A 12,885-nucleotide genomic window follows, 5' to 3' on the forward strand; every position below is an offset into this window, starting at 1 on the left:
AGATCTCTTGTCTCCCCTACTTCCTCCAGTATAACTCCTCCCATAGAGTATGCAGCATCCCATCGATGTTTCCCAAACCTCAAGACCTTACATTTTGCTGCATTAAACTGACACCCCCATTCATTTGCCCATCTATCTAGATTATTTAAATCCTTTTGCAGGGCTACCACATCTGCACTATTACTAATAATCCTTTCCAGCATCCGCAAACAATTGAATATCTCCCTGCAATCCACTGGCAATGTCATTGATATAAAGGTTAAACAATATAGGTCCTAGTACTGAGCCCTGTGGGATCCCACTTGTAACCCTCTGCCTCCTGGAAACTGCTCCACCATACACAAGTCTCTGATACCTATCAGACAGCCAATCCTGAATCCAGTTGACCAATCTGACATCCAGACCCATGTACTGCAACTTAAATATCAGCTTATCATGTGGCAGCCTGTCAAATGCCTTCGCCAAGTCTATGAAAATTGCAGTATATGCCTTTCCCTCATCTAATGTTCTTGTAACTTTACTATAAAAGGCTAGCATATTGCTAAAACAAGAGCGTCCTTTCACAAATCCATGTTGATTCTCACAGATAACATTACCCTCATCTGCCCAATGCTGTATACGGTCCCTCACTACTTTCTCCAAGATCTTAACAACTACTGATGACACACAGACTGGCCTATAATTAGACACTTCCAGTCTGTTACCACCCTTATGCAATGGCACTATCTTACCTTCCTTCCATTCCCTGGCACCTTTGCCGAAGCCAGACTTTCATTGAAAAGCCACGTTAAAGGCACTGTAAATTCCCTAGCACATTCTCTCAAAACTTGTTGTGAAATACCATCCAGTCCCACAGCTTTACTGAACTTTACTGTATAGCCTTCCTAAATGGCATAAAGAAAACATGCAGTTAAGACCTATTGTGAACTGCACAGGATGCCCAACTTATCTCTCAAAGTACCTATCTAATATTCTCTCTGCATTTACATGAAAATCTGTTTCTTTTATAAAAAAAAATTCAATATATTTTAAGAATAAAATTTCAGGATTATCCTTACACCCAAAGAGCTATTAAGTTTTGATGTAGTCTTACCTTCATCATAATGACTTTCCTCCTGATATTGTAAAATTACTTGACTTTGTCATTAATTTAGGATACTTTAACTGCCAGAAAAAACGGTACAAACACAGGGAACAGCTATGAGTCTCCCCTTTCCCCAACTCTAGCTAATTACTTTATGGAATAATAATAAATTTAGTTTAATCCTTTATCCAAGTGTAAGCAAACAAAGTTTGCACCTGAAAATATCTTCAGGACTGAGGTAAGGTAGTGCAACACCAGGAAACTCTGAGCAAAGGTGGACCAAGCTCTCATCACTCCTTGTCTCAGTATCTCCCATAATGCAAAGCATATCTCCTTGCAGACATGTATACTGCTATGCATTAAGAGAAGGGCCACTACCCAGACCGGTTTTAACCTTTATTGAGGTCTCGTCAGTGGGAAGCAGACCTAAACGTGGAGATACTAAGGCAGAAGCAATAGGAGAGGTCATATTTACCTATAGGAGTTGCCATCAGGTGTACCACCTTATTACTCTGGATTTAGAGAAAGATGTTGGAAGTTTATTTTTTACTTGGTTAGACTATAATAAATTTAGTTTAATCCTTTATCCAAGTGTAAGCAAACAAAGTTTGCACCTGAAAATATCTTCAGGACTGAGGTAAGGTAGTGCGACACCAGGCAACTCCGAGCAAAGGTGGACCAAGCTCTCATCACTTCTTGTCTCAGTATCTCCCATAATGCAAAGCACATCTCCTTGCAGACATGTATATTGCTATGCATTAAGGGAAGGGCCACTACCCCCTTTTTTACTTTATGGAATATTAACAACATATTCTGGTCGTTTTTTCACCTAAACCATCAATTTGGTACAGATGTGTTGATGTGTTTGCTATATGGAAGTTTTGTAAAGTTTTGTATTTGTATTTGTATCCATATGGAATACAAATTATGTGAAACATCCCATAATTTGTATTCCATATGGATAATGTGATTTTCCACTTGTCTGATCTTCATGAATTTTTGAATTTCTGGATTTATTGAAAAAATTCAATAAATCCAAGAATCACATTTACCCTGGAAGTAGAAGATAACAGTTGTCTACTTCTTCTGGATGTTGACATTTTATGTCAAACAAATGGAAGTCTGTAGTTCTCAGTATATAGAAAACCAACTCATACTGGTAAATACATTGATTTTAACTCACATCACCCTTGTCAGAAATATGGTGTGTAATCAAATCTTTAGTCGACAGAGCTCATACAATATGTTCTACAGATTCTCTTCTAAATGAAGAACTATTTATTACCATAACAACCTTTATCTCCAATGGTTTTATGATGAACAAACTATCAATAAAATAATAATTATGGCCATTGTCTTAACCTGCTTTAAGAAGAAATTACCATAATTTGTATTCCATATGGACAAGGAAGAAGAGGAGACTGATAAGTAGAGTTAATGTGATTTTCCACTATATGAGTCCTTGATTAAATTATGATGACTTGACTACCTTTTTAAATTATGACTACAATTTAGTCACCTGGCTTTTGATGCTGGCACTGGAAATGGCCTAGAAGTCCTGAATTATTCTGCATTCTCTTACTGCTGCTTTCTGGCTTAGTTGGTTGAGCAGATAAAGTTTCTCTTTAAAGATTCTAAATCACATCATCACTCTTGTCAAAAATATGGTGTAATCAAATCTTTAGTTGACAGAGCTCATACAATATGTTCTACAGAATCTCTTTTAAACAAAGAACTATTTATTATAAAAAAGAACTTTATCTGTAATGCTTATAATGAAAAAACTATCGATAAAATTATGGCCATCATCTTAACCAGCCTCAAGAAGAAATTACCATAATTAGTATTCCATATGTTAAAGGACTTTCAGAAAAAATAGCAAGGCTACTTTGGCAGATTAACTTACAAGTCTCTTTCTATCCAGTTTGCAAACTTAATACCTTCCTTATCTCACCTAAAGACAAATATCTTCCTCTTTGTTATCCTGAAGTTGACAAAATCCTCTGCTCTTGCAGGTTATATTATTATGGACAAGCTAGTCATTCTGCACATATTCATCTTGAAAAAAACCAGGAATACATTTCATTTAAAGAAATCAACAAATCTGGTTTGTAAGTACACATTATATACAAAACAAAGGATTCAGTGGAACAAAACCAAAATGTTACAAAAGTTATTTTCTTCTGGAAAGACTGTACAAAGTAAGCTGTGAAGTACATATTCACAACCCAAACCTGAACAAAAACGACTGCCTAAAACTTTCTCAATTTTGAGACATTATGCTGATTAATACTCACCATTCATGTGTTCCTTAATTTGTAATTAACTTTTGATATCTGGTAATGCAGATGGAGCTTTCTAGTGCAGCCAATAGTGCACATAATATCATGTGCTTGCAACTGAATTGTTGTTCTCTTTTCTGTGGTTTCCTATAATTATATTGACAATTGCTATGAAACTTAGTCGAAAATTTTACATATAAAGACATTTAAATTACTCTTATGTCTCTAGTTTTAGAACAACTACTGAGTAGGCTTCCACCAAGCTATGTAAACTTCAAACTCTCATCCTGCTTCCCCATCTAATATTCTAGAATCCTGATACTATTTTTTTATTCTTTAAAGTCACTCCCACCCACAAAAAATGTATCAATCTATACAACATTAGTATTGTAGATGGACTAAGAGTTGGATAATTTAGAAAAACTTTCTCAGGACATCAAACATGAAATTTTTTTCAAGAGATTTTAAGTATCCAAAGAAGCAGGGTGGTGGTTTCACACCAAGTCATGAAAATCATCTATGACTTAGAGTCAAAAACATCAATGTCACAGTGGGGTATGAAACTACATCCTATAGTTTAGAGAAGAGAAATGTATCTGCTCAACCAACTAAGCCAGAAAGCAGCAGTAGGAGAATAATCCAAAATAATTCAGGACTTTTGGGCCATTTCCAGCACCAGCATCAAAAGTCAGGTGACCAAATTGGAAACAATAGTCAAGTCATCATAACTTAATCAAGGACTCATATAGTGGAACAATCACATTAACTCATCAGTCTCCACTTCTTCCTTGTCCTCATCTTCATTCATAGCAGCAATGCACTGACAGACACAGTCTGAACAAAGACTTTAACAATGTGCTTCTCCTCCTCCTTGTGTGTGTGTATGTGTGTACACTTTAATATAATTCTCAAATATATTATAATTGATAACACAATTTGAATTTTTTCATGACTATCTGCACAGCTCATATCACCACAGTCAAGTAAGGATAGATTCAACGAGTGAAGATCTGTTATATTGATAAAACAGATTGCAGAGAATACCTCACAGGCCATTATATTTGTAATAAATATGAAATGAATACAAATTGCTGAATTGTTCACTTCTCTCATATTGCCATCAACGTATGCAAAAAAACTTCCATGTGAGATAATGTATTTATATATTCTTCAATTTTGCTAATATTCTTATATATAAATCCAGATTTATATCATCCATTAGTATATATAATATTATTGTGTTTTCAATGTCTTTAAGACATTATTTAACTCAGCTAGAAATATATCAACTGGACCATTATGTGCATGGTATATAGTAACCATAAGTATATTGATTACTGCGACTTAAATTATGACTGTTTCAGCAGTATGCATGTTTGATTGTGGTTTATGAAGATGAAAAGTATTTTTCCTAGCATACAGGATTAAAAAGAAAGGATTAGAGAGAGACAAAGACAACACAAAAATAACGTATAATAAACATGCAACCAAAAAGCCTGTACATAGGTTATATACACTGTGTCTGATGAGTCTTGAACCATGGGAAAAAATTTATTTATAAACAATGTTAGTTACACTTTCATATATGCACAATATATTTCTTTCAACCTTCAGACACATTTGCAAAAAAAAAAAAAAAAAAAAAAGTGTTTTTCTGTATTTGACTGAGCATATCAGAATTAACATTGTGAATTTTTTTTTTCCTCCCACCCTATGTTTCTAGACTTATCAGATGCTCTGTAGTAACTTATTATGTTTACCAGGAGCAAAAGACAGAATGGAAACATCCCATTCTGTCTTAGAAAAAAAATACTCAACAGTTGTATACTTCCAGACATGACTTATGAAAGTGAAACAAGGGCTTAGACTAAGTTGAGGGCTACCCAGAAGAAAAGGGAAAGATCTGCTTGGTATTACCATTCAAGATAGAAAGTACAATACTTGGATCAGAACTCAGACCAAGGTGAGAGACATTGCTATTGCCATTAAAAGATCCAAATGGCAATGGGCAGGTCATACTGCAAGAAGCAACACTCAAAAACTGACAAAGTTGATATATGATAAAGTATCCTCAAGATGGAAAGAGAGCTATTGGAAGATCAGAGATACCGTAGGAGGATGAGATAAGAGAGATGGTTGTACTCAGTAGCATTGAAAAGCTCAAGATGAGAAAAATGGAGGACTTTGGAGAAAGCCTTTGTCCAACAACAAACAGAAAGTGGCTGATAATAATATGAGATTGTTCCACCTAAATGGTCATAATCCTGAGTCATGAAACATAGCTCAGGGCAATTTACATAACCTTAAGGTGCAAGGTGAAGCTGCTAGTGGTGATGATAAAGCAGCTGGAGAGTTTCCTGAGGGGTTGGCTGAGATAATAAGGGAGAGGGGCTACAGTGCTCAACAAGTGTTTAATCTAGACAAGACAGGTCTATTTTGGAAACGTATGCCTAATCGTATCTATATTGCCAACGAGGAGAAGGCAGCACCAGACCATAAAGCTGGTAAGGAGAAACTGACTTTGCTTCTTGGGGCTAATGCTGCTGGCGACTTACAACTGAAGCCCTTGTTGGTCTATTAGGCTGAAAATCCAAGGGCACTAAAAGGCATTTGGAAGGGTCAACTGCCTGTCATCTGGAGGTCCAATAAGAAGGCATGGGTGACACTTCAAATCTTTGAGGACTGGTTTACCAACCATTTTGTGCCAGAAGTTCAGAGGTACTATATAGCCAAGGGTCTGCCCTTTGAGGCACATTGTTAGTGCTAGACAATGCCCCTGGTCACCCTGCCCACTTGGATGACTTTCACCCTAATGTTAAGATGGTTTACCTTCCACCAAACACCATAGCCCTTTTGCAGTTTATGGACCAGGGTGTTATTGCTTCCTTTGAGGCCTACTACCTCTGCAGGACATTTGCTATGACTTTCAGGGCAACTGAAAAAGACAGGAATTTAACCCTCAAAGACTTTTGGAAATCGTATAGCATTTATAATGCCATACAAAACATTGAGCGTGCTTGGGATGAAGTAAAACAGACAAATTTGAATGGTGTGTGGAAAAAACTGTGTCCCCAGTTTGTGAATGATTTCCATAGCTATGAGGAGACAGTTGAGGGAGGCTGTCACAGAGAAGGTTGTTGCCCTAGGGAAGCAGATGAATTTGGAAGTGGAGGCCGAAGATGTCACAGAGTTTCTGGCATCTCGTGGGGAGGAATTGTCAGCAGAAGACCTCATTCAGTTAGAGAAGCAGCTGATTGAGGAGGAGGAAATGGTTCCAACCCCCTGAACCTAAGAGATTCACCACCAAGGGCCTGGCAGAAGGTTTTGCCCTCATTGAGGATGGGCTGGCCAAGTTTGAGGCTGAGGATCCCAACACTGCTAGGTACACAAAAGGAGGGGGTTATGAATTGCCTGCAGTGTTAAAGGGAGATATACGAGGAGAAGAGGATGGTGTCATTCCAGACTAGACTGGAACGTTTTTTCACCAAGGTAGAGAGGCCTGCATCAGGCGCTGGTACCTCAATTGTCTCTTCAACCACAGGATAAAAGGTAAAGAATTGTTTTCATTTTTTTTTTTTAATCACCTGTACAGAAGATACAGTTTCAGTTGTCATTTTGGGGATTGTTCTCATTTTTATGTTTGTTTTTTTATTACAGTTTCATTTTTGTAATTTTTCTGTACTATACAGGAATTATGTTCTCCCTTTCATTTTCCTATGGCCTAGTTCTGTTTCTTGATATATACATATGACTTTAGGGTGTTTTAGGTTAGGTAAGTAACTTAGGCTATGGTAATTCCGACTTGCATTGAAAATCGCCTTACGTCGGTCCGTAGGAACGGATCTCCGATGTAACTCGAGGACCCCCTGTAGTTACATAGCAAACACTACTACAAAAATCTCTCTCTCTTACTATAACTGGTTTTTCAATAGAGCATCTCAAGAAATTTTCTAGAATAAGGATTCCAACTGGCAGAAAGTAATACAACAATGAAAAGTTATATGAGGGTAATTAAAAACCTGATTATTTCATAATATCATTATTAAAATAGTGTCAATTATATGAGGGTAATTAAAAACCTGATTACTTCATAATATCCAGAATTTGACATTATTAAAATAGTATCCAAAGATACTCACCAGAAAAAAAATTTGCAGATGATGCTGTCTTACCATACTGACTTTCCATATATTTTGGCATGAAAGTATTATAACCATAAATGCCATTGATCTGAAATACAATGCTAAATGCATGACAAGTCAGAATAGCGTTTGAACACAAACTTTTTGCCATCTTTGGAATATCTGCAAAAACAGAAATGTAATAAATGCACTTTATTAAAAACACAAATTAACTTAATAGAAATCAAGTATTAAAATATTTAAATAATTTTTATAACAATAGAAATAGTAGCTGCAATAATGTCTTCTGGTTGGTTGAACATTATTGCCACTGAAAATCCTGAATTTGAATCCCATCTATAAGAACATTTTAAGGAATTTTTTTGTTGTTGTTGTTGTTCAACTGGAGGTGAGCTAGCAGTCTCATAATATAGAGGCAGAAGGGAAACCATCCGCTTCATACAATTCTGGCCTTCTCCCCACATCTATTTTGGATGTGAAACCTGTCAAAGAATACGTGCACCGACAGAACAGAAATAGTAGATAGAGAATTAATCCTTCTATCATTACCAAAATTAAGTTTATAAGATGCCAACCAAGTTATCTGGAATAACAATCAAGTGGGCTAAATGCATAAAGGAAGATGGAATAAGATGATAATTTTCATAAATGGCAACCACAATACAATTAAGACTGCAAGAAGTCTCTCTCTCTCTCTCTCTCTCTTAAAAGGAGAAATTTTTCTTTGCCTTATTATGTAAGCATAAGTAACATCAGGATGTCAAAATTTTTCTTTTTAAAAAGGATTTCTGAGATACAGATCTCTGTTGATGCACAAGTTTTTATATTTCATATTCTGCATATTATGTATTAAATCAAATATTAAAAAAAAAAACAATGACAGCATGCAATAACACATGGAAGTCAGTAATGATTGATGGAAATAAAAATGCCTGCTCATAGCATACTGACGGTATACAGTGATACCTTGAATAGCATGGTTAATAGGTATCGCTGTTTAAAACATTATTATAATGTGTTAGAGTGTAATGCATTCCAAACAGACAATTACAATATTGGTGAAAAAAGAATTATACATATTTGTTTATGCAAGTTCCCAGATATACTAATTAATATGCACAAAAAAATTAAAAAGTATTAAAATAAAATGAAAAAAATAGTAAAGGTTTTCACTGTTCTTCCAAATAAAAATGACTTTTATTTGGAAGAATTGTAATTAAATAATGTAGTCTGCACAGGTTTGTTTTTTCCTTCATTTTCTCTGCATCCTATCCCTCTTGTCCACCCTAGGATGGGTTGAATCCCCTCCTAATGAAGGGTTACTGGCGTATTAATGCAGCCAGTTCGCCACTCCTCTGCTGCATCCCCTAAGGGCAATATTGATGACTGTAATCTGTGTGTGTTCACGGGGCCGGTTTGCCTGCTTGCAAAATGAAAATCCCCAGATAAACTGGGGAGAAAAACCCTGCTGTCCACGCCCAAGACTGGCTAACTCCTCACGTCGTCGACAGGAATCAAACCTAAGACACTCCTTCCCCAGGTATATGGTTGCAAAGCACATAGCCACTAGGCTAATACTGCATACATATCTTTGTAACATCAAACAATCCTGCCAAATTTCAATGCTAGGATAGTAGTCCATAAGAAAATCAGAAGAAACGTCTAATTTTCTGATAAAAATCAAATGGTCATTTAATAAATATTCTTTTCTAATTGCTTAGAACTGTGCATAAAATGGTACTTGAATGTAATATAAAAATAAAAATTGTAGAGAAACCATGACATTTTTGCACCAAAGCTGAAATAATACTAAAGAAGCATACATGATACAGCAGTTACTGAAGTTTACTAAATCACTACAGTAATGTTTTAGTAGAGCTGGAACATCAGTAATGCAGTACAGTACCATACTACTGTTAAAATATTTTAAATCATTAAAAATTATAAACCATGCTATGCAAGATATTGCTGCACTGTAAATCAGTTATTATAGCTGTAACCTTCAATAACAGCTCTTTGATTCTAACTGGGATGTGATATTTTGAGAAACACATGGCAACTAATGGTACAATAAAACAAGACCACAGATGTCAAAGCGTAATTCAGAATGAAAAGACATTCATTCAGAAGGAAACAGAATTGACATTTAAAAAAATACAGCTTTAAATAACCCTCACTAAGAGTTAGGCTCAATGGCCTGCCACAGCATCCAGAGTGGGGTTTCCAGATCATGTAAAAATAAAAAATATTTTCAAAAATAAATAGCTTCCAGGGATGATTCTAAGTTCTCTCCCCATCTGCTATGAGCTGAAAAATTTCCATTGTGTCTATAACAATGATCCCATTACCAACTTGCATGTTCACAGTATATCTTTAATTTAGATTTTTAATTTTTAGACTTTAATTTATATGTGATAACACTACATCTAAACTACTGTGTTTAGATGTAGTGTTATCAAATTTTTTAAAGTGTCAGGAAAACTTCTTTATTCCTACAAGTTTGAACTTTTTTTTTTTTTTCAACATTGCAGTTATCCGATGTGACTTACCACCTCAGCAATTTGCATTTGACATTTTCCTTTCACTACTCAGAACAGTGAAAGCATTTATGGCCTTTGGCCTCTCTTCAGCCAACTTCTTTTCACACTCTGATTATAACTTGTTCATTATAGCAGTTACTCACCTGGAATATTCTTCTGACTGCTCATGTGTCATTTCACCTAATACTGGATCTATAACATTTTTTATGCAGCTCTTGCTTTGAAGTTTTGCTCATTATCACTATCTCCCTTGCAAGTTATTCTCTTAACTTGGAGGATATAGACAGACCTTCTCTTCAGGCACCTTTTGACCACCTCACATACATTGATAATTCCTCTACCATGCAGTTTCACATACCATATCATAGTTAATTGTAATCATTTGCTTAACCACATAAACTTGCCAGCAGCCTTTTAAACAAAACTCCCATGTGATCTTCTACCACCTATGTTCAAAGTGAACAATTGCTTTGCAACTGGAGGCATTATAGTTACCCTAATTTTTTATTACTATGAGTTAGAACTTTTTTTGCAATATTGCAGTTATTTGATGCAGTGACTTACCACCTTAGTGATTTGCATTTGACATTTTTCTATCGCTACTTGGAACATAGTGAAAGCATTGATAGCCTTGGCCTCTTCAGCCAACTTCTTTTCATAGTCTGATTATAACTTGTTCACTACAGCTGTTACCCACCTGGAATATTCTTTATACTGATCATGTGGTTTAATCTTATTTACATTAATTGTTTGAAAATTGCATGTCTCCTTCTGGCTGATTTTCCAGTTTTGTAGGATGATAAACTCGAAGTAAAAACTATTTCCTTTTCAAACTATTATGTATTACATAAAACAGGATGGTTTATAATTGGTTGCCCACAAACAACCAATCTCCAATAATACCAAAGTGGAGAATACTGTGGCCACATCACTGACCTATTTTCTACAACTGAAGATGTTTTCATTTTAACAAAAAGCTGCTTTGGACATTTTAGAAACCAGTTGAATGCTAATGGTAGGTAGTTTAATCTTATCCATATTCATTGTTTGTAACTTGTATGTACTATTCTGATTGCTTTGCTGGTTTTGTAGAATAAACCTAACACTGAGTTTCCAGGTTTTTCATCTCACACCTCTATATGAAACTGCTAAATTGCCTTTAAAGGTTCCTCATGTCAATGTATATTCTAATTAACAATCAATCAATTGAACTTGCCAAGATTTTATACATAGTTGGTGACTGTAGGATAGATGAGAATGGAAACTCTACCCCCTCAGTGTAACTGCTGCAGTAATTTGACATGCTATAGAATTTAGAATCTTCTTTGGTAAGAAACACACGAGCAGAGTCACAGTTACTTTTATAAAATAATCATATATGCTCTTTGATTTCATTTACCAAAGAAGATTCTAAATTCTATAGCATGTCAAATTACATACATTCTGTATCAAATTAAATTCATTGGCATTTATCAGCAGGGTTTGAAATACAGATTTACATAAAGCTTCATGATTTCTTATTTCCACCTTTTTTTTATGCCAGGTGATTTCTAAAAAATAAAGGGATTACAGAATTAGCAAATTTTCAAAATTCTCAGAATAAGTTTTCCATATTAATTATTTTGAAATAGGCTGTTAAGATGTATTGTACTTGGTGCTACAAAAACTTCTAATTTTGTTTTTCTGTGCAATATGGTGTATGGGGGAAGGGGATTAGTGTTATCCCTAGACATTATTTTTAGAAAACAAAACAGGGAAATTTCATGCGATCCTATATACTATTATTTGTGAATATGTCTGTCCCTTCAATCATTTACTAAGCTAGCAATATATAAAAACACCATTACTGGTCAGTTATTTTTTGCAACAAATCTGTCTCTCTCTCTCTTTTTCCCCTACTACCTTTTTACCTCCCCTCCAAATTGAGTCATTCATAAATGTACACATGTATGTGTGCATGCTGAAGTATTTTCAGGACTGGAGCAACTCATATATAGAAACTAATGACTTCACATCACTTGCCTTAGTATCCCATAATGAAATGCACATACCCTTATGGACATGTATAATGCTATGCATTATGGGAAGAGTCACTACAAAGACCGGTTTCGACCTTTATTGAGGTCTCATCAATGAAAGCCAGACTCTGAGGTGATACTAATTTGAAGTAATGCAGAAGTCATATTCTAATATATGAGTAGCCAAAAGGTATCACACCTTATTATTAAAATATTCTGGATTACAGATAGTTATTGGAAGTTTTTCCACTTGGTTATACTATAAATTAAAAATACCAAGAAATTATATACTTGGTTTAATCCTTTATCCATGAAGGCACTTTTTACCATGTCAATCCAACTATATCTTGGTCTTCCTCTGGGCCTTTTTACTGCCAATCTGGCAGAGAACACTTGTTTTGCTAATCTTTCTTTTCTTCTTTTCCTTTGCTGCCTCTAACTTCCCATGGTGGACACATTCCAACCAGAACTTCTATAGTACAGAAGTTCTGGTTGGAATGTGATGCATAAATCATCAGCATATACGAATTTTGTAGATGTTGTCCTTGGAAGGTCAGAAATATACAAATTGAAAAGAAGAGGGGCCAGAACTGACCCTTTGTGGGAGTCCATTGTTAAGTGTTGGCTTGCTCATATCATCATCTAGAACTACCTGCATTGTTCTATTAGATAGAATAATGCTGATCAGATGGGTCATTTTTTTACATTTCAGTATTTTAAGGCACTTGTAGATCATGCCATTCCTCCATGCGGTGTCACAGCTGTCAAGTCTATAAAGACTGCACCAGTTTTAAGGCATCTTTCGAAACCAGATTCTGT

General features: G+C 35.4%; 1 protein-coding gene across 1 annotated transcript in view; it reads right to left on the reverse strand.

The window, feature by feature from the left end:
- Positions 1-12,885, reverse strand: part of LOC150097499 (uncharacterized) — a 193,978-nt gene that overhangs the window by 121,175 nt on the left and 59,918 nt on the right. Inside the window, exon 5 of the mRNA XM_090406938.1 lies at positions 7,506-7,670. Coding sequence (XP_090263064.1) covers positions 7,506-7,670 — 165 coding nt within the window. The remainder of the gene's footprint in view (positions 1-7,505; positions 7,671-12,885) is intronic.

Source organism: Typopeltis vanoorti, chromosome 17 (assembly GCF_054136105.1).
Source record: "Typopeltis vanoorti isolate ZY-2024b chromosome 17, IOZ_Tvanoo_1.0, whole genome shotgun sequence".
Taxonomy (NCBI): domain Eukaryota; kingdom Metazoa; phylum Arthropoda; class Arachnida; order Uropygi; family Thelyphonidae; genus Typopeltis; species Typopeltis vanoorti.